The 27,953-nt window shown below is 35.7% G+C and overlaps 2 protein-coding genes across 5 annotated transcripts; one reads left to right on the forward strand and one right to left on the reverse strand.

Annotated features, from left to right (window-relative positions):
• The first annotated feature begins 11,730 nt into the window (after positions 1-11,730).
• On the forward strand, positions 11,731-20,424 carry si:dkey-282h22.5 (uncharacterized protein LOC107988040 homolog). Of its 2 annotated transcripts, none has more exons than XM_049468151.1 (4): positions 11,731-11,803; positions 12,107-12,201; positions 14,017-14,143; positions 17,973-20,424. In XM_049468151.1, exons 2-4 carry the CDS (start codon positions 12,111-12,113, stop codon positions 18,250-18,252), a joined length of 498 nt encoding a protein of 165 aa, XP_049324108.1. In that variant the 5' UTR covers positions 11,731-11,803; positions 12,107-12,110; the 3' UTR covers positions 18,253-20,424. The 2 variants fall into 2 exon arrangements, with proteins under 2 accessions (XP_049324108.1, XP_049324107.1); XM_049468150.1 differs by having other exon boundaries at positions 12,111-12,201.
• Positions 20,425-21,270: 846 nt separating this feature from the next.
• Positions 21,271-26,825, reverse strand: LOC111192976 (protein NATD1). 3 transcript variants are annotated; one of them, XM_022671445.2, is made up of 4 exons: positions 26,587-26,825; positions 25,722-25,843; positions 24,806-24,929; positions 21,271-21,376 (listed from the first exon to the last, which is right to left on the reverse strand). In XM_022671445.2, the coding sequence occupies exons 1-3, from the start codon at positions 26,789-26,791 to the stop codon at positions 24,813-24,815; spliced, it is 444 nt and encodes a 147-aa protein (XP_022527166.2). In that variant the 5' UTR covers positions 26,792-26,825; the 3' UTR covers positions 21,271-21,376; positions 24,806-24,812. The 3 variants fall into 3 exon arrangements, with proteins under 3 accessions (XP_022527166.2, XP_022527167.2, XP_022527165.2); XM_022671446.2 differs by lacking the exon at positions 21,271-21,376 and having other exon boundaries at positions 24,638-24,929; positions 25,722-25,840; XM_022671444.2 differs by lacking the exon at positions 21,271-21,376 and having other exon boundaries at positions 24,638-24,929.
• Positions 26,826-27,953: the final 1,128 nt, after the last annotated feature.

Here is a 27,953-nt window from a genome sequence, read left to right on the forward strand (position 1 = left end):
GCCAGAAGGTAACATAGACATGGAGGCTCCCTGAAACACCAGAATCCACCCACTCCACCCTCCACAAACCTGAGTGACCGTGTGCAGTGGGAGAACAACAGCACCAGCATCTCAGTTTTCCCACAATTCCCTCTGTCCATGAACCCCTGAATCTGCAGCCTTATCTAAAGGAAAAAACATTAATTACCAAAAGCTAAACTAAACAAGTAAGTTTTCAGTCTAGACTTAAAGATTGAGACTGTGTCTGAGTCCCGAACATATTCGGGGAGATTATTCCAGAGTTGAGGCGCTTTATAAGAGAAAGCTCTTCCTCCTGCAGAGCTCCTCTGAATTTTAGGAACTACTAATAAACCAGCACCCTGAGATCTGAGTAATCGCGGTGGTTCATAACAGGAGATGAGGTCTTGTAAATACTCAGGAGCGAGCCCGTGTAGGGCTTTATACGTTAACAGGAGAATTTTATAGTCTATGCGGAATTTGACTGGCAGCCAGTGCAGTGCTGATAGTACTGGACTAATATGGTCAAATTTTCTAGTTTTAGTAAGGACCCTGGCTGCAGCATTTTGAACTAGCTGAAGTTTATTTAAGTTACTGCTGGAACATCCAGACAGTAGCGCATTACAATAATCTAGCCTTGAGGTAATGAAGGCATGTACTAATTTTTCTGCGTCATGCAGTGATAGGGCATTTCTTAGCTTGGCAATATTACGGAGGTGTAGAAAAGCTGTTCTAGTAACATTAGATATGTGTTTATCAAATGCTAGATCTGAATCTATGATAACTCCAAGGTTTTTAGCTGCTGAACTAGGGGTGGCTGAGAAGTCGGCCAGATTTAGCATTAAGTCTGATAATTTATTTCTAGCAGCTTTGGGGCCTAATAGGAGAACTTCTGTTTTATCACTATTTAATAGGAGGAAGTTGTGCGACATCCATGATTTTACATCTTCTACACAATCCTCGATTTTCTTTAATCTCACTCTGTCATCAGGTTTGGCTGATAGAGCTGAGTGTCATCCGCATAACAATGAAAATTTACATCATGTTTTCTAATAACTTTGCCCAGTGGGAGCATATATAATGTAAATAATAATGGTCCTAATATAGAGCCTTGTGGAATTCCATATCTTACCTTGGTATAACTGGAAGACATATCATTTATCCTCACAAACTGATAGCGATCGGTTAAGTACGATTTAAACCATGCTAAGGCAGTTCCGGTTACACCGACCATGTTCTCTAGTCTTTCTAAAAGGATAGTATGATCTATTGTATCAAAGGCTGCGCTCAGATCCAGAAGTACGAGTAGGGAAACACAGCCTTGGTCGGCGGCTATAAGTAGATCGTTTGTTATTCTAACTAAAGCTGTCTCAGTGCTGCGATAAGGCCTAAATCCAGATTGAAATTTTTCATAGATCTGGTTTCTTTGCAGGTAAGAGCAAAGTTGTTGGGCTACAGCTTTTTCTAAAATCTTAGAAATAAAGGGTAAGTTTGAGATAGGTCTATAGTTAGACAGTACAGTAGGATCAAGATTTGGTTTCTTGATCAGAGGTTTAATTACAGCTGTTTTAAAGGCTTTGGGTACATGGCCCAGGGCGAGCGATGAGTTTACTATCATTAACAGAGGTTTAATTATATCTGGCAGTACCTGTTTTAATAATTTTGTGGGAACAGCATCAAGTGTGCAGGTTGTGCTGTTTGAAGAGGAGATAATTTTCTCTAGTTCTAGCTGTGGAAGTGGGTTAAAGACTTCCAACCTAACTTCAGTAACAGAGTTTTGTTCTAGATCAGCCAGACCAGATGACAGAGAGGATGTAATATTTATCTGTTTAATTTTATCCCGAATGTTTTCAATTTTACTATTGAAGAAGTCCATAAAATCGTTGCTGGTGTGAATGGCTGGAATCTGAGGTTCAGTACCTGCCTGGCTTTTAGTTAATTTGGAAATAACACTAAAGAGAACTCTAGGTTTATTTTTATTTATCTCGATCTGTGAGGCCAGATATGCTGAGCGGGCTTTATTAAGTTCTTTTCTATATTTAACAAGACTGTCTTTCCACGCAGAGTGAAACACTTCCAGTTTAGTTGATGGATATTTACGCTCTAAATTTGGTACTAACTGCTTTAAGTTACGAGTTTGATCATTGTACCACGGTGCGAGCTTTTTCTGTCTCTCTATTTTGTGTTTAAGGGGTGCTACAACATCTAAGGTAGAGCGAAAGGTATTTTCTAAACCTTCGGTTAGTTTGTCTAGTTCTACTGGGTCTATAGGAGAGTACATTAGAGTTGATAAGTCTGATATATTAGAGTTGATCATCTTTATTGTTAAAGATTCTGTGTCAACATTGCTTAAAGAATTTTCTTTTTAAATCAAATTTATTTTAGGCCTATTATCAGTTTTGATTATAGATTATGATATTATTTGTCCATGTCTGCACTGGTGAAAGATCATGTGGTCATAAAAATGTGCTTTAAAGGCAAGGAAAAGTCATGAAAAAGTAATGGAAATGTATTGTTTTAAAAAGTATATGAACCCTGAATATTTTTATTTGTAATTTGGGAGAAATGTTGTCTGTAGTTTATAGAATAAAACAACAATGTTCATTTTACTCAAACATAAACCTATAAATAGCAAAATCAGAGAAACTGATTCAGAAACTGAAGTGCGACCTTCATTTTTTTCCAGAGCTGTATATTTTATTTTGTGGAGGAATGCTGCAGATCTTTGGAGAGGAAACCTGTTCTAGAGGAGGAGAGCAGATGAAAGAAAGATGTGGGAAGGTTTTGCCAGACGGCGACATTAAAGCAGCACTAAATAACGATGAAATAAAGGACTTTCTGAAGCTCGAGATCCTCTTCACACTCCTCCAGAGATCCAGATCAACCAGATACTACTACTCCTTTAATCACCTACCGTTCCATCCTTCCTCCTCCCGTCTGAAACTCCTTCTACTGAGTTTCTCCTCCAGCTTTAGAGGTTCTGGCTCTGTATTTCAGGTGGCGAGATCCTGGAGTGAATCTTGGGTAGTTTATACACTCAAATTGGCACCCAGGTACCGGGTCAGTGCCAGACTCTACAGATGGGTTTCATTTAAACCAGAGGAAAAGAGGGAAAAATGGAAGATTTCCACACAAATCCACAATTAAACATCATCCAATCCACCGCGTGATGCATTCCACGAGATGAATAGAAAATAATAAGGATGATGAAACAATGAGAAGAATTTATCAGGATCTATAGACTAGCTCTGGAGGAAGGTAAATATATGCTGGTCTTATTCCAATATGGCGCCGCAGAGGTGGCAGCCTGTTGCAGCAACATTTTTTTTAGCTCATTTTTGAGTTTCTTCTAACTTTCTTCTTCTTTTTCTCCTTTTCAAGGACTTAAGTTTACTTTTTGTTACCCCTGTGCAACTAAGAGACAATGACTTTTATAATTCATATTGTACATATTGTACTTTTTATTTTATCTATCTATATACTGAGTGCCTTGCTATTCATTTGCTGCTGTAATACTGTGAATTTATATATATATATATATATATATATTTATAATATATCTTATCTATATATTATATATAACCATGCTCTAGTCATAGTCATCTCTGCTGGATTTTCTCAGTCAGTTTTATGAGGTAGAGTCTCCTGGAATTCAGGCTTTCAGTTAACAGCTGTGCTGAACTCATCAAGAGTTAATTACTTGAATTTTGTGTCTCTTAATGTGTTTGAGAGCATCAGTTAAAGTAAAGTAGTGAAGAGGTAGAGCTGGAAGCTGGAGGTAGAAGCAGCCAAGAGGCCCATAATCACTCTGGAGGAGCTGCAGAGATCCACAGCTCAGGTGGGAGAAGTCATGCGCTCCACAAATATGGCCTTTATGAAAGAGTGTCAAGAAGAAGTTCTTGTTAAACGTATGAATTGCAGTTTGCAGTTGCAGAAAACATGTGGAAGAAGATTCTGTGGTCAGATGAGACCAAAGTTGAACTTTTTGGCCTAAATGTAAAAAAAAAAAGCGCTATATGGGGAGAAAAGTAACACTGCTCATCACCCTGAACACACCCTGATCCCCACTGTGAAACATGGTGGTGGCAGCATCCTGCTGTGGGGATGAGCTTTTCTTCAGCAGGGACAGATTTAGGAAGCTGGTCAGAGTTGATGGAGGGAAGATGGATGGAGATAAATAAATACAGAACAATCCTGGAAGAAGAAAAGCTGTTGGAGGCTGCAAAAGACTTGAGATCTTCCAGCAAGACGATGACCCTAAACATACAGCCAGAGCTACAGTGGAGCTATAATGATTTAGATCAGAGAATATTCATGTGTTAGAATGATCCAGTTTAAGTCCTAAAGACCTAAATCTCATTGATCTTCTGTGGAGAGACATGAAAACTGCTGTTCACAGACCAACACTCTCCATCCAACCTGACTGATCTTCAGCTGATTTATAAAGAAGAATGGGGTAAAATCTCTCTGGAGTCTCTAGATCAGGGGTGTCCAAACTATGGCCCGCGGGCCATTTAGAAATAGAATGAAAGTTGGCCCGCTGTTAAACAGGTTTTTATAATGTGAGATTCAAAGTTTGAACGCTAGGTGTCAGAAACGGGCCAAAGAGTCTAAAAGCGGAGAGAGTGCACATTTCTATTGCAGAAAAACGGGCCAAAGAGTCTAAAAGCGGAGAGAGTGCGCATTTCTAGTGCAGAAAAACGGGCCAAAGAGTCTAAAAGCGGAGAGAGTGCGCATTTCTAGCACAGAAAAACGGGCCAAAGAGTCTAAAAGCGGAGAGAGTGCGCATTTCTAGTGCAGAAAAACAAGCCAAAGAGTCTAAAAGCGGAGAGAGTGCGCATTTCTAGTGCAGAAAAACGGGCCAAAGAGTCTAAAAGCGGAGAGAGTGCGCATTTCTAGTGCAGAAAAACAGGCCACAGAGTCTAAAAGCGGAGAGAGTGCGCATTTCTAGTGCAGAAAAACAGGCCAAAGAGTCTAAAAGCGGAGAGAGTGCGCATTTCTAGTGCAGAAAAACGGGCCAAAGAGTCTAAAAGCGGAGAGAGTGCGCATTTCTAACGCAGAAAAACAGGCCAAAGAGTCTAAAAGCGGAGAGAGTGCGCATTTCTAGTGCAGAAAAACGGGCCAAAGAGTCTAAAAGCGGAGAGAGTGCGCATTTCAAGTGCAGAAAAACGGGCCAAAGAGTCTAAAAGCGGAGAGGGTGCACATTTCTAGCACAGAAAAACGGGCCAAAGAGTCTAAAAGTTGGCGTAATTAAGGAGTTTAATATTAAGAGACATCATGAAATTAAACATCAATTTGAAAAATCTTAGTTTACACAACACTGTCAAAGATAAAGATAGTAAGTCAAGTAAAATGGTGTGTAAATGAAATAATCAGGAAAATGTATTATTTAAAGTGGTATATTTCATGACTTCAAATATATTTCTCCTTCTGGCCCCCAACAAAAAAAGTTTGGACACCCCTGTGCTAGATGATCAAAGCTGGTAATTGCAGTAAAATGTGGCACTAAGGGTTTATCACCTAAAATCTCACTGTAGTTGAGTAAAGACATACAGTAGCTCCAGTAAATCTATAAAACACTATATCTGAGTTTAATTGGGTGTGGTAAACAGTAATAAGGAGATATTTGGAGTTATCCTGGGATAAAGAACTCCTCCAAAGGAAAATCTGCTCATCTCATTCCTAGAATTCCTACTGGGCTGAGTTATCCTCTTCAAGCCTCTCAAACAGAGCAGGACCACGGCCAAAACCAGCACTACAGCCTCAGCACAGCTGTTCTAACTGGATCTGCAGAACCGCAGAAGCTCTACCATCACAGCAGGCCTGGAAACCCTTAAACAGAGCTGGAAACATACAGCAGATATAGTATTATACCTGTATATATATATATATATATATATATATATATATATATATATACATATACTCTACGTATCGCATTCAGCATATACTGTTCTTTAGGATAAATATGTATAATGTATATTATTGTGCATGAATGAGAAACAACCTTCAAACATTTAATTACCATTTGAAGCCATTAAAAGGGACGTATTTTACTTGTAGGTCTATGTTCTATATAAACATGTTCATGAAGTTCTTTACACAAAATTAATCACTCTCAAAGATAAAGATCTCACCAGCTCTATTCTTACCGGTTTCAATCCCTTTTAGAATGAGCCATTTAGGAGCTCTGTCACTTTTATGCAAATAAGTTGAAGTTGGCCATGCATCATGCTTAAACCAAGTGCATTAGCCTGTGCTAAACAACAAAACACAAACACTTGCCACGAACAGTAGGTACAGATTCCTCCCTCAGAAGAAGTCCGCTGACTAATCCTGCTGTGTACTAGGTCTTCTACCAGCAGAACTAAATAATGTTTCTTGAACTGATCTAGTGGGTGGGGCTCTGGAGGGTGTTGATGGGTGAGGTGTGGAGCCAAGGTTCTATGCAGGTTTCTTTAGTGTGATGTCACAATAAGGGAGGAGCATCCAAACAGCCATTCCTGACACCAAACTCACTCTATCAGCTGATTCTCAGAAAATGGATGTATGGATTTTTTGGTGACTCAAGTGGAAACACAAAAACACGCAAAAAGTGCTTAATATTGTCACCCGTTAAACAATAGAAGAAAAAAAGACACCATGAAGTATACAGTGTGTAAAGTATACTTAAGAGCATTAAAAGTATGATCAAATTAGGTAAAGAACACTAAAAGTACATTTTTAATATAATATACTTTATGAAACTACACATTAAATATACTTTTTTTTTAATTTCCAAAAAATGTATTTCTAACAATATGCTTTAAATTTAATGCTGTGTTGATTAAAAATATATATGTAGTAGCATTAAATACTGCATAACGTACACTATCGAGTATTTTCTTTACAGTAGCATTAAGGTGTACACAATATGTGCATCAATACTCAAAGTAGTACATTTACAATATACTTCAAGTGTATTAAAAAAGGTGTTTAAAAAACACAAACTTAAATCTACTTCACAGAAGTATGAAAAATTTTAATATACATTTAATTTAATAAAAATTTAATGCTTTCATATTGTGTTTAAATACAGCTTAATTACAACAGAAATATACTTAAGCTGCCCCAAGTTGTTCCAAAATAGTACATTTAGTATGTATTTAAGTACATTTGGACGCTTTGGACAAAAGTGTCTGCCAAATGTAATATAATGTAAAAGTACATATTTTCATTTAAAAAAGTATGTACTTAATACACTTTTCTTTTGCAAGGGTTCTCTTCATGATCTGCAGGGTATGGATATAGATACTTTAATTTGGCTTATTTAGTCATTACATGTCCACATGCATTTCATACACATACGCACTGACGTGTGCATGAAAAGAAAATAGAGTTTACTGCTTTTCTGCTTTTATTATTACAGTTTATTCAATTTAACTCTACATTTATCTCTATTTCAGTTTTTCTTTCTAAATGAAAACAGCTCTGCTTCAGTTCCACTACAGTATATTATAATGAGAAAACTGAAACACTGCCATGAGATTATATCATACCCTCGTCTCTCCTCCTGTTGATATTTAGTGTAATTGCTGACAGACCACATTCCCGGTTGCCAGGTCCTCTATATCCAGATAAACCCTGAGATACAGTATGAACTGTAGTGGGTCCCCTAGTGAACAGTAATAAAGCATGCTCTAAATGAGAATATTTTTATTTGTAATTTGGGAGAAATGTTGTCTGTAGTTTATAGAATAAAACAACAATGTTCATTTTACTCAAACATAAACCTATAAATAGCAAAATCAGAGAAACTGATTCAGAAACTGAAGTTTATTCCAGAGCTGTATATAATGATTGAATATTGTTGGTGTCAAACATTATAAACGTTTTTTAAAGATCAGTAACATAGTAGGGTCTACTAGGACAGGGTCAAAATACAGAGGCTAAGCTCACGCAAAGAAAGTCAAACACAAACAGCACAGCAGAGAACAAAGCAACAGGTGGTATTTATACACAGGCACAGACAAGGGACACCTGTGGAAGTAACGAGTGGGTGGGGTTACAAATGAGACAGGAGGGATTACAGATGACAGGGCGGGGCTAAGGCGGAGAGACCTAAAAGAAAACAGAGCCATGTAAAGCACATGTGGAGGAAAACAAAAAAGAGAACGGAGGACAGGAGCAGAAAGGAACAAAAAAAAGAAAAGTTGACTGTTAGTTGAATATTAATTGAATTTTATTTGAATGTTATTTGAATGTTAGTTGAATGTTAGTTGAATTTTATTTGAATGTTATTTGAATGGTAGTTGAATGTTAGTTGAATTTTATTTGAATATTAGTTGAATTTTATTTGAATGTTAGTTGAATGGTAGTTGAATGTTATTTGAATATTATTTGAATGTTAGTTGAATGTTAGTTGAATGGTAGTTGAATGTTAGTTGAATTTTATTTGAATATTAGTTGAATTTTATTTGAATGTTAGTTGAATGTTAGTTGAATGTTATTTGAATATTATTTGAATGTTAGTTGAATGTTAGTTGAATGTTATTTGAATATTAGTTGAATGTTAGTTGAATCTATGATGCATCTATAATAAACTAAATAAGGTCCGCCCAAATCATTAAAAGTGTGTATAAGTGAAACTGAAGTTAAACTGTCAGTAAGATTTATTACATGTCATTGATCTTTAAAAAAGACTTTATGGTCTAAAATATCTTAATCACACAGAGAAACGTTTCCAGAAACTCTTTAAAGTCTCTTTATTTTGCAGCAGCACTACAAGCTGTTAGTTATTTCCAGCAGTAAGTTGCGTAAGCTCTACTCCAAATCATCTCCTGAGAATTACAGTCTCCAAAACAGATTCAGCACACTTTCAGAACATTCACATTACGTAATCCAGAACAAACGTCCACACATGCAGAAGAACCAGAGCAACACTGCTTTCTGTTTCAGCGCCACACTTATCCTCTCTATCAACACCACTATTATATAAAACAACATCACACTGATCTCTGAGCCATGAAAAGATTCCACCACAGCACATTACTTATATATATATGTTTGAGTAAAATGAACATTATTGTTTTATTCTATAAACTACAGACACAATTTCTCCCAAATAAAAATATTCTCATTTAGAGCATTTATTTACAGAAAATGAGAAATGACTGAAATAACAAAAAGATGCAGAGCTTTCAGACCTCAAATAATGCAAAGAAAACAAGTTCATATTCATAAAGTTTTAAGAGTTCAGAAATAATCAATATTTGGTGGAATAACCCTGGTTGGTTTTTAATCACAGTTTTTTTCATGCATCTTGGCATCATGTTCTCCTCCACCAGTCTTACACACTGCTTTTGGATAACTTTATGCTGCTTTACTCCTGGTGCTGCCTTCTGGTGGAGACGTTCTTGGGAATGGGAAACCCTTGCTGTGTGTGGGTGAGCATTATCCTGCTGAAAAATGAAAATCTAAAAGACTGACGAGTTGAATATTGCTCTCTATATTGCTCTAGGATATTTTGATCATTTGAATAAATGTAATAAATAAAAACATACATTATTTGAAATGTATTAATATTATGATTAGAGAGAGAATCTGTGGTTTCGTAAATAGAGGATATATAATATATAAATGTACAATTTTGCAATAAGAACAAAATTGTTTCTGAACCAGAATTTTATTAAGACTAATACAAAAGAATATTACAGAACAAGGATAAATAAGGCTATAATAAAGAGATTAAGAAGATATTGGGTGTTAATCAGATAATTAACCCTTTCTTATCAACAATCATCAACAATGATTCACAAAACCGTTGAACAAAAATGAACAAAAAGTAGTTTTAATTGAGTATTTAAGGTTTTTTAAAGTAGGTAGGTTCTTGATGGAGTCAAAAGCTCCATTTATGGTCGTGGTCGTTTTTCTGGAATCACTCAAAGAACCTGTTTTATCACTGTCAGAACACTGCTAACCTCCTCTAGGCCAACCTCCTGGATGAACCATTCCATCCCAGAGTGGAGGGGGGGTCTTTACAACTTTCAATGGTTGAGTTGTTTCAATCGAGTTTTTTTAAAGGTTTTTTAAAGTAGGTAGTTTCTTGATGGAGCCAAAAGCTCCATTTATGGTCGTGGTCGTTTTTCTGGAATCACTCAAAGAACCTGTTTTATCACTGTCAGTATTGAGAGTTTGGATGGAAGAGTATATATTATTTTTTTGTGTTGAACTGATGTGGCTGTTAAAATAAACGATGGATAAGAAAAACCCGACGCTAATAAACCTGTTTGTCTGATTCCTGTTGGTCTCAGGAGCTCCAACACGGACCATAAACTTCACAGGCTCGTGTGCGGTGGTTCCAAACCCAGTCCTGCAGTCACCTCCCTCACGACCTGCTGCTCATAAAGTTCTGATCCAGTCGATCCATCACATGCTGCTTAACCCGCTCCAGACAGTGATGCAACGTATTATGCTTCGTTTCTTTTATAATCTGAATAAAACGTACTGACTGAGCTTTACGAGTTCATAAAGAACATCAGAGGGTTGCCAGATCTGGGTCTGAGGCTGGTGCGTCTGTACGGTTACGGTGCAGAGTCTGAACGCCAGTTTGGACTAAAAAAAAAGACCCAGATGTTCCACAGATCATTACAGTGAGATGCAGGAATGCTGCGCTGGAGAGACGCTGCTACATCAAACGCTTCTCCTCTGGAGCCGAGCCCGATCTCGAGACCTCGCTGCCGGGAACGATCCGCCGGATCCATCCGCATCACATCTGTGACCGCAGTCGGCTGGTCGTCTCGCCGGAGGACCGGCGGTGATGTGATGGAGCTTTGATGGGCTTTGAACATGAAAAAGCATCTGTTTCAAGCTGAAAAGTTAACATTAGCAACTTTTACATTACTTTTATACTATGTAATGTTAAAAGTGAAGCAAACACAGGTTTAGCGCCCCTGCTGGCTGGTTGGTGAATAAAACTGAAACACCTGGTTTTAGAGCACAATAATTGATTGTGGTGACGGACAGTTCTGGTGGAAACAGGAGAGTTGAGGAGCACGTTGAATTCTGCGTGATTTGATCAGCCGTGGTTTTATGTTTTTTGGATACAATCCGGGTTAGCACCTGAACATCCCTTTCAGACAGCTTCCTCTTACAGCGTCCACAGTTAATCCTGTTGGATGTGGTCGGTCCTTCTTGGTGGTATGCTGACATTACCCTGGATACCGTGGCTCTTGATGCATCACAAAGACTTGCTGTCTTGGTCACAGATGCTCCAGCAAGACGTGCACCAACAATTTGTCCTCTTTTGAACTCTGGTATGTCTCCCATAATGTTGTGTGCATTGTAATATTTAGAGCAGAACTGTGCTCTTACCCTGCTAATTGAACCTTCACACTCTGCTCTTACTGGTGCAATGTGCAATTAATGAAGATTGAACACCAGGCTGCTCCAATTTAGCCATGAAACCTAAAATCCCACACTAAAATGAAGACAGTGTTTCAGTTTCATTCTCCAATTTTCATTCATTCTTTTCCCGTCGTTACGATAGCAAAGACACACTGACACGCCCTAAATCAAGCTGCATGGTGCATAATTTGTCTATAGATCTTAATTCTCCATCTCTCTCTCTCTTTATCTTTCTCTCTAAACTCCCTGTAACTGGGAGTCTGGAGGCGGGGGCAGGTTGAGGGATGGCTTTGGGGCTTTGGGTTCTGATATAAGAGCGACTCCAGACATGTTTCCTCACATAATAAACCTCACAGCTGGATTAATCCAGGGCTCGGATATCAGGATATCACTGAGCAGAGGAATACTCACTATATATCAGGTATTCAGCTTTACACAGAGATCAATATATGCTTAAAATATTGTTTTTTAATAGATTCTTTAATCAGTTGCAGTGAAATTAACATCAATAATATATATGTATAATATAAATAGCATTAATTTGTATTATTTAGAGGATTTATTGATTTTCGAGGCAGTTTTATTGGCTAAAACATGTGGAAAATGTGAAAATGTGTGAAACATCTGTTATTCAGGCTGATCTCAGTACAGACCAGTACAGAGTTAACCCTGGCTGTATACAGAGATTACACAATTACAGTGACATCAATGTTGTTTTGCTGAGGAAGATGAGGATGAGGAGGGTCCTGGTGCTGCTGGGGATGGTCTCGCTGTGTGTCGCTCAGAAGAAGTGGACCCAGGAGACGTGGGAGATAAGAGGTAACGCATTTCATCACGTATTTTAACGCTTTAGAGATGAAGGGACATCATTCTGCTGCATGTTTTGGGTTTTTTATTGTATTTTTTTGTAGTTTTTCCGGCTTACTGGGAAATGAAACTGTGAAAATCTGTTTTTAGCTAAAGAGCACCATTGAGATGAAATTTACTACAGGAAACTCTGAAACTCTAAAAATCTAAAACTCAGCTCACTGGAGTCACTAAATCATCTTAAACTTTCAATATCTAACCACCTTCAGACATCCTGTACCCATTTTAGTTGACTTTTTATTTATTTTAATTATTTTGTCTTTTTATTTATCTAATTTTATGTTTTACTTTTTATTTTATTTTATTAATTTAATTAATTTCTTCCTTTTTATTTTTTATACTTTGTTAAAATTATTATTATTATTATTATTAATATTTATTTTACTTTCATAATTTATGTTTTCTTAATTATGGTGTTATTTTAGTCCTCTGTTTCTTTAATTGTGTTTCTATTTTATTATTCTAATTTGTTTTATCTCTGTGTTTTATAGCTTTACATTTTAAGCTGTCTGCATATTCTTTTTTCTGAACTATTTTATTTATTCTTAATTAAATATAATATTGTTTGCTTGTTTTTATAATTTTAACCTATTTTTTTTTTGTCCCTATTTGGACTAATTGGCACTAAATAAACCTTTGACCTAAATATGATAAAACATTTTATTTTTTATTAATATTTGCATCAGATGTTTAAAGTGATATTTTTGTTGATTAATATCTGAAATGTGTTTTTCTGAAGAAGTAAAACATACCAGTCCTGCTTAAATTTTTTATAAACTTTTCCTAACCTAAAAAAACACTTTTATTGTGGTAATTTCCACCTCTACAGCGCCATCTGCGTCTCACCGCTATTAGAGGCACACTGCTCTGTGCAGCCCAATCACTTTCCCTTCTGCCCCGCCCCTAAACCCATACATCACCCAGTGCCCCTCTCAAACTACCCCTCCCATTTTTTAGCATTTTTCCCATTTCAGCTGAGGGTGGAGTCAGATAAAATCAGGGGTTTAGATCATCTTTAAGCATTGTAATCAGAGCTGGTATATTTTATTATGTTTTACGCTCCTATAAGTAGTCGTTTTTAGATATTCCTCATTTCTTAATGAAATTTTAAGGTGATTTGGCTTTTTCTGCAGCTGCTCCAAGATTTTCAAATAAACTTCAACCTATTTGTTGTATAAATGAACCAGAAACAGTAGATATTTTAATCCAATTTAAAATATGTTAATTCTCTCAGGAATTTGAGTCCTGAGAGTATTATATTATTAGCTGTATGTTTTGTCTTGGTCGATATTTTATATTATTGTTTTATTGTTAGTGTTTTAACATTTTTTGGTTTCTTTTGTTACCTTGAATTTTTGTGTTGTTTTAAATTAAAGTGTTAATGTGCTTACTAGCCTAAACATTCGCACAGTACTGTACTTCTGCATTATCAGTATGATAAATAATTAATTGATTAATTATTCTACATAATGGCTTTTATATTTATTGATAACAGTTTAATAACAATATACAGTATAATAAGTATTACTCAAGAATACAAGGGGTTAAAAACATTTTTGGATGCTTTAAATAATGTAAAGTTGTGTAAAATACTGTGTAATACGTTATTATTAATCCCTATCGCTAACAGTGCTAACCTGGGACAATGCTAACAGTGAAATCTGATATCTGAATGTTTTACTGGAACGCTGTAAGCTCAGATAAGTTTGGATAAACTCTGTTAGTTTGAGCAGTAAATCCACCGGTTTCTGTTTTTATTTATTACAGATAAATCAGCAGGTAAAAGGTGCTCTAATCTGACGCAGGTTCTGGATAACTGGAAATACGCTATAATGCACCAGGTGAAGGACATGCTAGTGAACGATCACGCTTCTGTCCTACCTGAGTATGTGAGGTAAGTGAACACCTGTACATACAGTATATAACATATATTTATGAAGGAGAAATTACTGAAATTAGGCTACGATCACATTACAATAAGCCACGTTGCTCAAATCAGATTTTTTACTCAGATCAGATTTGTGTATCTTGTCGGTTCACATTCAGTGTAAATGTAAGTGATCTGTATCTGTGTGTAATGTGAACACAGAATCTGTTCCTGAATCGTCTCACATGCTGCACACTGATACCTGTATAAACGCCTCCTTCTTCACCAACAACAAAAACCCTCATATTAGAGAGAGGAGAGACTCGTAGCTTTATAAAGGGAAATGGATGAGTTAGCAGCTCATATGTGGAGCATCTTTTGCTGGAGTGGAGAGTAAACAGCTGCTCTGAAGTTCATGCTCAGCTCCAGGAGGTGAGAAAAGGACAGGCGGTTTGCTTTTGCTGTTTTTTTTGCAGCTATAGCTGCACAGCTGCACCAAGAGATGCATTGTGGGTAAAAGAGAAGAGAAGCATGTAGCGCTAATGCTAATGCTAATTCATAAAAGCAAAAAGACGTATGAATTCAGCATGATTTGACCGTTCACATTCATGTCGCATGTCCGTATCCGTGGATCGGATATGTATCTGATTTAGAATCACATATTAAAGTGACTCAAATCTGATTTGAAAAAAATCTGATTTGGGACGTTCACACCATACCTGTCAAGTCTCCCGTTTTGGCCGGGAAACTACCGTATTTTACTCCTCTTTCCCGCCGTCCTCCCGTATTAGTATTTTCCCGTAAATCTCCCGTATTTTATTAAAATAAAAAAATATATATTATTGAGGATACAGGGCACTGACCGCTCTGTGTCTCTTAACCAATCGTGGAGCCGGTTCAAGGAGAAAGTCCCGCCTTTCAGGAGAAACAGCCAATCAGCTTGCAAGGAGGGTCAGTGTGGGGAAGCCCCGCCCTCCTCGCTGTGAGTTCAGACAGCTAGTCGGAGCAGCTGATGTTAAAACATACATGCAGCGATTTTTCTTAAAGAAAGGTAACGGTAGTCTAATCATGTAAACTGTGATGATATTTTTCTGATAGCTGCTTAAAAATACTCCGAAATAAAACACACAGATTAAACCTTTAAAATAAAAAAAATTACAGCTTGTGACTCAGTTTAACTAGAAATGTGGAGAGGACCGACATTAACTGAACTGATCAGGGGTGGAGTGAACAAAAGGAAGAAGTATTAATTAAAAATTATTGTGTAGGCCCCTTAGGACTAATTTTTACTGATGGAATATATCTGGTCCATGTCCTTTTAGTAAAAGCTCATAATACCATTTTTAGGTCACCTACAGTCATTTTGCAGAATTTGTGCACTCTTTGTTCAATTTTAAATCCATTAAATAAATAAAAAATATATCATATAAAAGAGTGCATTTATTACAAAAAAGACATGAAATCTTAAATAAAAAAAAGATATAGAAAAGGGTTTTTAATTTGGCTGTATTAAAGAATGACATATGTAGGAATGTCCACAACATTTCAGATTCTGATAATCTAATTGTAGTGTGTAAGTGGTTCACATGTGGTTATTTTAGATTTTTTGTAAACCTGTTTTAAAATGTAAGAGATACTGAACCTTCGTTGGGCTGGTGGGACGGCTTTAAGCGGACAGTGGAAAATATCCCTTATTTTTAAATCTAAAACTTGACAGGTATGGTTCACACAGCCATGAAAAAAAACAGATTTGAGTCACTTTAGCCTGTAATGTGAATGTAGCCTAATTGATGCCCATGTGTGTAATATATGTTTAAAAAAAAAAGAGATGTCCCATTTTAACAGGGCTATCATTTCAATAAATTCAAAAACCCAAATTTTTATAACCTTAAATAATTCCTAAAATACATTATTGGCAATGCTCTTGAAAGAATTCTGACTTTCTGAAGAGGATTTTATTAGTATTATTCATAAAATGAATTTTTTTAACCAAAAAAGAGGAAATAAACACAAAATCTAAATTATAATCACAGCGTTTTAATAACAGTGTTCCAAAACTGAAAAAGACAGGGGCTCCCAGTGATACAGCGGTCTAAAGAACTGCCACTATTATTAGGAGATCACTGGTTCGAATCCTGGTCATGAAGCTTACCATCAGCTGCCAGAGCCCCTTGTGTGTGTGTTTATGCTGCTACTATGATCAGATCGCTGGTTCTAATCAAGGCCAGTTCTGCTCTCTCAGGGCTCCGGCAGCTGATGGCAAGCTGCATGACTAGGATTGGAACCTCCTGACAATAATAGCAGCATAAACACACACATGAACACACAAACACACACTTAAAAAATAGTTGTAAATAATAGTGAGTAAATAATAAAGGAAAGTAATAAATAAATTGTCGCTTCTATTCTACTCAAATGCCCCTATACCTTTTCTACTGTTCACCTCACTCTCTAAATATTTCTGGGAAATGTGTTTTTCTGTGAGGCAGTGTTAATCGTGTTTATCCAGCAGAGTTTGTGGGTAAAATGACGTTATAGTGAAGAATTGCTTTTCCTCGTCCAGCAGCTCTTACTGAACTCCTGACCCTCAGACTACTGAGCTCTGAGTTACACAGGAAAACACCTAAAGAGCCTCAAATTATCATTTTCTCCTTTTTTTTTATACATATATGAGTAAAATGAGCATATTATCATATTATCAGAAGCAACAACTACTCAACTAAGTAAAGAAATTTAAAAAATGTCTAAAAAATGAAGGTCAGTCAATTTCAAGATCTTTCAAGAAAGTATCCTCAAGTGCAGTCGCACAAAAAGACCATCAAAAATGTTAGGATGATGGAATTGGCACTCATCAGGACCGCCCCAATAAAGGATAGAAGAGTAAGTTCATCAGAGTAACCAGCCTCAGAAACAAACACAAGTTAACAGCTCCCCAGATAAGAGCACCTAAATAACACAGTGTATCCAGGTATTTCTTATTATACTAATATCAAAATTACATTTACTCACGTTACTGTAATTGAGTAGATTTTATGAGTAATTTGTAATTTTTAAAGTAGTTTTTAAAATAGGTAATTTTACTTTTACTCAAGTACATTTTGACTTGAGTAAGTAATTTACTTCGCTACATTGGAAAACTGCCCGTTACTGAGTGAAAAATAAAATGCTGGGGAAAAAACTGTCTGAATTTAAAAAATAATAATAAATTGTGCGGATGCGCTGGTGTTCTGTCGAGTTATGCTACCCATCAATATGTGCTTCTTTACGGCACTGTGCATGCTCCGACCAACATTCTTTTTTTGTGTGATTTCATATTTTTAATGATAATTCCTTAGGTTTTTATTGGGAACATTAAACAATCTGCTTGAATGTTAAAAAAAAGTATGCAAATAGCAGTTAAAGCATAGAAATGGCAAATAATAAAACATAATAATGAACTGCAAAACTATAAAAATACAGTTTTTTACAATTATAGTCACATATATGACCATAACTTTTAACAGTAAAGAAAAAAAATATTTTATGGGGGGGTCTGAACAAATACTGCCTGAAAGGTCCAAATTATTATGTGGAATAATAGTTTATTTAAAACGATTTAATGTATGATTTGTTGTACTTTTTTACATCAAATAATTAAAAGTAACTATGTAACTTTTACTCAAAGTACATTTTAAATTGAGTACTTTTTTTTACTTTTACTCGAGTAGATTTTTAGATGGGTACTTTTACTCTCACTTGAGTAGAATTTTAGCAAAATAAAGATAATTTTACTTAATTCAAATGTTTCAGTACTTTTTCCTCCTCTGACTAATATTAATAATAATATTAATATGAATTTTATGGTGTATATCTGCAGGATCCAGCCGCTGTCGGACGCAGTGGGAGATCTGTATAAGCAGTTCGACTCTCTGAAGGAGAATTTGGCTAAACTCTCCAGTAAGTTCGACCGGGTGGAGAGCTTCGTGGACGAACTGCAGGCTGGAAAACTCCCCAAATCCTCCTTACGGGTCGCCCCCCAGCGCCCGCCCCCCAGAACCCCCGCCAGAACCCCCCCCGCCACCAGAACCCCCGCCAGACCCGCTCATACCGGACAGTGGGTCCGGCGGGCGAGGGCCCGGAGAGGCCCCGGCACCTAACGGACTACTGAACTACCATCTGATATCAACTATTCAGCTTTTATATGAGGATATAATAAAGAAATTATAATATAATATAACATTATTCATTATAATTACATTATTATCATTATTAGGGATGCATCGAATACGGGCCAACTAAAATTATTTGCAAATATAAGCATTTTTTGGATAAAGCGTGTTTGGATGAAGTTACAAGTTATACAAAATAATTTATAGCAAACGCTGATACTGAGATATACTGAGTTCTGTATTGATTCTGTATTAGTTCAGTTTTTATATTAAACATAAAATAAAATAGTTTAGTTAAAAAGCAAGAGAAATGTATATTTATGCTATTTCATTTTTTTAAAATAAAGAAAAAGCAGCAAAATTATGAAAGACGAAATGCTTTATTTAGTTTGGTTTTGATTGATTTTGATTTTGTCCAAATATGTACATTTTTTGATGCATCCCTAACTGAGCCATTCAAACAAATAACCATACAGTTTATCATCCATTTCTGTCTGTTTTTCTAAAAAAAAAAAAAAAAAAATCAGTTAAATAAATGTATTTAATTTTAAATAACTTCAATATTAAAGGATTATCTAAAAAATGGTCTAAATAAAGCACATTTTTAATTGTTTAATGTAAAAAAAAGTTCTTCAAATTAAAGATTGTCTTTATGAATATAACTTTTATGCTAATAATGTAGCAGTGGAAACATGGGTGATTAATTATATAATTTATAATAAAGAATATCTGATTTCTTACACAAAAAGTGGAAAAATGGTTGATACTGTATATAGTTATTTCTTTGAATCGCTCGCTTGTATTCATTATCACATCTCCAGAAATGCTAATGCTAAAATGCTACAAGCACTACAAATGCTACAAGGTGGTTAGCATCCTAGCTAGCACTGCTCATCACTTTTTAAAAGTTTTAATTATGTGTTTAATCTGTTAGGAGTATTTTTTTGTATTTCTGGGTGATTATATAATATAATGCAGGGGAGTGAATAAAGCTTTGCGTAAAGTGAGTTTATGAGAATATTTACATATAAAATCAGCAGGGCTGACAATATTAGCTTTTAAATATATTAATTCATAATTACAGATTTAGACAACACAATTCCATACAGAGTTTTGTATCATAATCAGGAATATTTTGTGGTATTTTCATTCTTTAGAAACTTTAAACTAAGCTTAATGTGTGTGTGTGTTATATTATATTCTGTTCTGTATTTAATCCGGTTAGTTAAGTTTTGGTTTCACACTGCAGTTTAATGATTAAGCGACTAAACTACTTTACTACATCCTCTAGTCATTATTAAAGAGCCACTAAAAACCCCATTTTTTTTGCATTAATACCTGAAATGTGTTTTAGCTTTGAAGTAATAAAACATACCAGTCCGGTTAAAAATGATATATAAATCTTTCTAAATTTTAAAAAACGCTTTTATTGTGGTTATTTTCACCTCTGCAGCGCCCTCTCAGGTTCAGCTGTGCTATAGATGAGAATGATCACAATATGCAAATCAGTCAATAATCAATAATCCAGCCCCTCCTGCTGACGTCCAATCATATGTGTCCAATCATATGTGTCCAATCATATGTGTCACGCTACCACTATCAGAGGCACACTGCTCAGCCCAATCAGCTCTCTCTCCTGCCCCACCTCTAAACCCATACATCATCCAGTGCCTCTCCCAAACTACTCCTCGCATTTTTTTTTATACATTTTTTAACTTTGAGCTGAGGGTGGAGTCAGCTAAAATCAGGGGTTTTAGTGGTTATTTATAATTTATTGATTGTTTCAGGAAATTTTACATTACATTTAAAATATCCAAATCCACAACATATTACAAAATTATTTACAAACATCAAAATAAAAATAAAAAATGCTGATAAATGTCTAGAATTCTTTTTCTTTTGAGTTCTGCTATAACCTGTTTAAAACTACTTTCACTTGCGCTGTATATGATAAATCTGTATCAAATAACGACCAAAAAGATCAGATCTGTGCCACTTTTACCTGCAGTGTGAACGCAGCCTTAGATACTTTTTTTCAAAAACAGTGATTTTTTTATTCAGATTTATTCATATTGCTTAAGTTTTCAGGTCATGATAAATGTATGATGTATAATTCCATTTCATTTCATACACAATAAACAATTTACAGTGGAATTCTAATATCTGTGAGCATTAAAAATCTGCATTTTTTAAATAAACAACAGAATGTTTTTGTACAGAGTGAAAATATATATCTTTTGCTGTTTTTACTTATTTTTATTTCAAAAATACTTCTTCGTACAGCTATATGTATTGAAATAATTCATATTGTGTATTTAAACAGACATTGTGTATGTTACGTTCCCACTACTTAATAGGCCATGGTCTAGGGGTGTAGAGCGGAACCAGTAACATTATTTAGATATGGATCGCTTAAGGTGGAACTTGAAACTGGTTTCTAAGGAGTGAATTGACTGGAGAGCAGGCAGCTTAAAGCAGAACAAGTAATTAGATTTATTTAGGCTTTTCTTTACTTTATAGTTATGCAGCAACAAACAGGGGAAACATTAGAGACAGACATGAGTTGGATTAACCTCACCTCAGAAAGAGAAGATGAACAAAGAAAAGAACAGAACAAAACAAAAATCACACTAAGCTATTTTAAGAGACTAGCCTAACTACCCAAAAGAAAAGGAATAAACAAACAAAACCTGTCTAGTTACACTAGTCTAATAAAACAAAAAATACATATATTGGTACCCGCCCTTTTAATCTAATGTGTTTATACAATGAATTACTACGTGGTGGAATGAAGGTGCGCGCGCAGTCTAACCTGTTCTCAATCTGAGCGGGAGAAAGATATAAAATTCAGGACTGAACCAAAACAGAGCTTTTGAATAAAGCACTACTTCAGTAACACAGAGAAGCAAGATCTTGACTAGTTTCTGACAAAAGCAATAAAACAGAGTGCAACCACAATAAAAACGGAGCATTCAAACGAGTGGTCAGTATGTGAGCCGGCAGGCTGCCGCGCAGCTCCTTCACGCAGCTTTTATACCGGAAGCCCCGCCTCAGTCTCCACTCAATTGGTTAGCCGGCAGCATGCTCAATGATGATTGACAGGATGTGCAACCTATAGAGAGAGAGACAGGGAGAGAGGGAGAGAGAGAGAGCGAGCAAGCGTGCGAGAGAGAAAGAGAGAGACGAACATGCAGACACGTAACAGTGTAGAATACAGCCAATTAAAAAAAATAATAATTTAAGAGTGATTTAACAGCATTTAAGTGATGTATGTGTGAGAAAATATCCAAATTATATAGATTTAGATAGATAGATAGATAGATAGATACTTTATTGATCCCGAAGGAAATTTAGCAGCCAGTAGCAATTACACAACACAGTAGAAACAAACAATAAGTATTATAAAATAAAATAAAAGAGCACAGTGAGGAATATAAGACTCTAAACTATAAAATTATAAACTGAGACTTAAAAATATATACATAAATATATAAATACAAAAAAACTATACAAAGTGTGAAAGTGATCAGTCATGGATATGAGGTAGTGCAGTAAAATAATAATTTAAGTATAGAAGGTATCAGCAGATTGATATGACAATATTAAACATAAACCTGTGCAAGTATTGTATTTAAGTAAGGTGCGTAGTGTAGTGTCCAGGGGCCTCATGTACTAAGACTTGCGTGGACTTCCTACTAAAATGTTCCGTACGCTCAGATCTGAAAAGTTCCGTACGCACAAAAAAATCCGGATTTCTCAAACCGTGCGTAGGCAGAATTCCACGTACTTTCTCTTAGTACATCACAATCAACTTGAAATCAAGCGCAAATGCACGAAAACATCACACCTGCCATGACTCCTCCCTCAATTACGCAGAGTATAATGTTATATTATTATTATTATTATTATTATTATTGTTATTATTATTAATAATAATAATAACAATAATAATAATAATAATAACAATAATAATAATATTATATACGCATAGCGTATAATTACCCATGTTTTAAGTTTTATTATTCTAAGATAAATGCTTTCATTTAAATGCTTTAAATGAGTTGCCTACCAAAAAGACACACGTCACACACTTAGCTTGTTTTCTTCTGCTCTTGGAAATCTAAAACTGCTTATAAGCCAGTCATCATCATGGGCCAAAAAAACATAATGGTCACGGAAAATGCGCGCTCAATGAATTCGGCCATTAGCAGTATTTTCCAGTAATGCAAACGCTGCATCTCCAACAACTCCAGCGCAAACCTGATCTAGGCTAAGTGGAAACACGTTAAACGATTATTTCTGTAAGACAATGAAACTGTCTGATTAATTTACTTTATTTTACCCAATAATGCTTACTTCAATGTGTGCATAAAGGATATCTTAATAGTTGTAATTTCAATGCATCGCCTCTAAGTGTCGCCAAATGACAAAAACACAATACATACGCACAAAAAAAAGGCGTACGCCCAAAACAAAACTTCCGTGGGGGAACGCACTTTCACACGTTCAAGTCAAATTTAGTACATCAGACCGTGAGCGTGAAATATGGCGTACGCAATGTTTTTGTGCGTACGCACCTTTAGTACATGAGGCCCCAGGAGTGCAAAAGTACAGGATGTACAGTAAAGTGTCCAGGAGTGAAAAGGTACAGAGTGTACAGTAAAGTGCCAAGTGTCCAGGGATGCAAATGAACAGTATATACAGTAAAAAGGCAAAAGAGTCCCAGGGTGTAGATGTGTATGGTGCTTTCCAGTACAGATAAAAAAAGGCTGATTAAGAAAGCACATATTGAGACTCGTTCCTCATCTGTCCTCTCTCTTCCGGCTCCACTGGGAGGAGTTGAAGAGTCTGATGGCTCTCGGGACGAACGATCTTCTCAGTCTGTCCGTAGAGCAGCTCTGTGACAAGAGCCTGCCACTGAAACTGCTCCTCTGATCTGATCCATGATGATGATATATATATTATATATTATTATTATTATTATATATTATATTATTATTCTTATTGTGTAATGACAATGATATACACCCAGCTACAAAACTATAAAGTACATTTTAAAGAACAGTGGGATGTGGGATTTTTAATGGGAAATCATATAAATATCTTGATTTATTTCAGGCCTAGATCTCATTTCTGTCCGGAAAGCCTCCGTCTGTCTTTAGATCCAAATAAATGAGCAGATATCTTCTTCTAGACAATATAAAACAGATGTTTATGCTTTTTTAAGCAGGGATGAAGGATGTGAGGATGTAAAAACTGGGATTAGAATTAAGGCAAAAATGAGCATCATTTATTACAATATGTCACGTAATTTTAATTCATTCCAGCTTTGTGGATCTTTGTTGTAATAAATCCACAAATAGGTGAATAAAATAAATTTTAAAAGGTAGAGTTGGTGTACAGTGAATAGCTCTATTTGAGTAATGTTCTAATATTTCATATTATGAGAAGCAAGAACTACTCAACTAAATAAAGCAAAGTAAAAAATGACTTAAAGAAGAAAAAGGCCAGTCAGTCCTGTTTTAAGTTTTAAGAACTTTAAAAATATCCTCAACTGCAGTCACAAAAAAAGGACCATAAAATATATTATAATGATGAAACTTGCACTCATCAGGGCCACCCCAGGAATAGAAGAGCATTAATTCCCTTTGATTTGTTTAACACTTTTAATTTACCGTATTTTTTGCACCTAAAATCCTTTAATTTTCCCCAAAATAATCCGGTGCTCCTTATGTAAGAATTCTATCAGTCGGGTATTAAGGAGCAGTAAAGACACTCCACTGAAGTACAGAGTTATACAGGAGTTTCAGTTTAGTTCTCCAGCACTAAGGCTGGAGCAGTATTAGCATTAGCCGCTAACCACAGCGCTAGCATAAACGCTAGCTCTTTCTCCGTTCAGAGGCAAGTATATTGGACGAACTGCTGGCTAATATCACCCTAGCTTACTGGAACACTTAGGGTTTCTCGGTGTAGCACTATCAGGCAGCAGTTACTAGCAATAAGCAAACTGCTAACCGCGGCTAGCACTGCTGCTAACTGCACTAAAATACAGGAAATCTAAGCTTACTGTAAATAAATGGAAGCGCTTTACTTACAGAAATAAACAGTTTTCAGGAGAGAAATCTGGTTAACATTCAGCACTTGTTTAACTTTAAAATATATATATATATTTTTTAATTAAAGTTTAAATTAAATTAAAGTTTATAATCCATAAAATACAGTACTACATGATTCCTTATGTGTTTCTTCACAGTCTGGATCACTTCTCTATTCATTTACTATTTAGAAATAATAATTATCCAGGTCCTCCAGTCCTTCTGGTCGGTTTCTGGACGGATGTGTTTTCAGCACCTGAACAGTTTGAAAGTCTAAATCTGGTCAGCAGATGCAGCTTTTATTAGATCATCTAAAAACAATCCAACATCCGGTCTGTACCTCCGGCAGACGGCTTAAAAGTGACGATTTAAACCCAACATTCACACCACAGATTAACCAGACTGTTCATCTGAATCCATACTGTACTGTACTGATCTGATCTTACAGTGAAGCTAATCTTCTATATGAGCTTCATATCCACACCCTGGATTCTCCTCCACATATTTTTGAATATACCAACAGGAGACGGTCGCTTTCAGTCCTTCTTCCACCACAAAGTCCATCGCAGCCTGTAGAGAGAGAAACAACAAAGAAATACCTTCTTTATGATCAACTGTTTGTTAAAAAAAGCTTTAAAGGACCAATATGTAACTTACTTTCAGTAGTAAATGATAAAATTATCAGGGTGAATCATCAGATATTAAGGAAAATGTAGTAAGTTCCTATTTTAATTGTTCAATCCATCCCAGAGTTTTGCGTCTCCTCCTGCTGCTCGTTCCCCAACACTAACTACTAACTCCACCCCCGAGGTGGCCAGTACGATACACAACAGCGAGGGATCAGTGCTGCAGCATGGAAGCTAGCAAGCAGAGCTGCTTCAGTTAAAGCTCAGCTGCTATTTAGCTTTAAAATCCTCAGCATGTCTCAAAAAAGCTCAGTGACCAAAGAAGGAATATAATAAGAGCGAATATTAGCAGTGAGTTCTATCTTAGAGCTCAAAAAGACGACAAAACCGACCAGAGCTGCTACTTTTCTCCTGATCAGGTAACTTCAGCTAACTGGCTAAAGCTAATTTAGTCAGGTAATTTATCACCACCACCAGGTTAGCTCACTAGCTCACAAGACTGGTGTTTAAATGTATTTAAATACTGAGTTTCACATTCATATCAGTGATCTGTGTGTGACATTGAGGAAACACAGAATTTAATAGGCATATATATATATTTTTTGACTGGTGGAATGGGTGCTAATTTGTTAGATGGGTAGCTAACCTTCACTAAGCTAACCATCTACAAGGGATTCAAAACGCACATTTCCTGAAACACAGAATTTTGGATTAAAAATTTTGGACTCATGTTTACCTTTGCCAGGTGAGAGGCCACACCTTTCCCTCTGAAGGATTCTGGGACTGCAGTGGACAGTAGGTGAACGTGTCGGTCGGTGCTGTATTGGTATTTTAGCACCGCACTGTCCACCACACCTGCTGAACATTACACACAGGTCATATTAAATTCAGGGTTTTTTATTATTTTAAATGTTCTGTACTGTAGATTAATACTAAACTCATCCAAACTAAGAAGAAAAACATGTGAAGTCAGACTCCGCCTCTTTTTGAGCTGCTGCTGATGCTGTAGTATTGCTGAGTAGCATCACAGCACTAACGCTCGGAGGAAAGCGCAGCGACTCGGTTCTGATACATCAGCTCACAGACGCAGCCTTGTGCTGATCCACATCACCCTAGGAGTGATGAGGGGAAAGAGAGAGCGCCATCTACTGTACTGTACCCACCCAGAGAGAGCAAGGACAACTGTGTGTGCTCTCTCAGGGCTCTGGTATCTGATGGCAAGCTGCATGACCAGGATTCAAACCTTTTCTTTTATTATATATATCAATTAATGTGATTATCAGTTTCAATACGTTTTTGATTAGTTTTAAACTTTGAAATATTTTCTTAAATTAGCTCATATTATTTAATTTATACACTTAAAACAGATTTGTATACGTTTTTAAGGGGGACTTTTATTTTGACAGAAGTTTGTTTTGTACTCAACTCAGTGTTGTTAGAATCACATGTTGTTATAGATCTGTAGATATAGTACTGTTATTACTGTATACATAATATTATTTATATTATTATAGTATTATAAACAGATATACAGTGATATTATCATAAATATATATATATATTATATAAATTATATATTATATATATATATATAAACTCACCCCCGGACCGCAGGCTGACGGTGAAACAGCGCTGCTCCCGGTTGTGGATGACCCGGTACGGTTCGGTACCGGTCCCGCAGTACCGGGCCGGGGTCGGGGTGGTTCGGAGCAGGGTGTGAACCGGTCCCGGGTTATAGAATCCGGTTCTGTTCGGTAAAACGTGCGGAAATCCCGCCGCTCTGCTCAACCCGACCCAACCGCGCATTCTCGCCTCTCTCTCACCCTGCAGTTACAGCAGATCAACAGCAGGAGGCGCTGTTACACCGCACACCCGCATCACCGCGCCTTATAAATACACTTTAAACATTAAATTAAATACTTTTCTAAATACGATTCTTTACTTTGCCCAGTGAAATAATTATAATTTTATATAACTCTTTACACTATTAAAACTATTAATACACTAAAAACATTAATACATTAATGCTATAATATTACATTTACTATAATATAATATAATATAATATGTACAAATAGTTTGCTTTGGAATGTAAGTGCGTAAAAAAGTACATCATTTTATTTTATTATTATTATATTTTCCTGTAATATCATTAGTGCAGTAAATAATATACTGAACATATTTTGTTTTATAAACCACACACATATATATAGAGACTTTTTCCTTGACTTACTGGAGGTTCTGTATTATATGTGCATTGTTTTGCCTGATTCTCTGTCCTACGATCACTTGGTTTGATTTTATAATGATTTATTTATAAAATAATCTCCTTTACAGTGCAATTTTACAGTTACAGTTTAAAAGGGATTGAAAACGTTTAATAAGAAATAAGAAATAATAAGGAAATAATAAATAAAATAAATCTACATTTAATAAAGATTAATACAATATATGTAAAAAGAAAAAAAAATACTAAATCCTAAAAAGACCATAGAAAATTGACACATTAAAAGTAAAGAATTTCTTAAATATAAAATGAAGAAAAAGATGATAGTAAAAGTAAAGTAGAATGATTAGAAATAATAAACTAAAAACATAGGAATTAAAATGAAAACATAAGAATAAAAAATAAAATAAAATTAAAAACTAAATTAAAACAATCAAAGGCTTTTTGATGGTGCCTAGAAACGTCTGAAAGTTTAAAATGTTAAAAAAAAAAGTAAAAAAAAATAGATTAAATTAGTGGTGGGCAATATTATATCGTATACAATATATCGTGACACAGATATATCATGATATTAAAAATCCATATCGTGATAATAGGGCTGTTCTGTCTTAAAAGTAGTCTATTATTTACTGTGAAGCTTTAGGTGTATTTATTGTATAATTGTTTTAGTTTGCAGTTTATATGCATGCACTAAATATTCTGCAATATTATTTGCTGCATTATATTATTTTATGTTATATT

Source organism: Astyanax mexicanus, chromosome 19, assembly GCF_023375975.1.
Source record: "Astyanax mexicanus isolate ESR-SI-001 chromosome 19, AstMex3_surface, whole genome shotgun sequence".
In the NCBI taxonomy this organism is placed as follows: Eukaryota; Metazoa; Chordata; class Actinopteri; order Characiformes; family Acestrorhamphidae; genus Astyanax; species Astyanax mexicanus.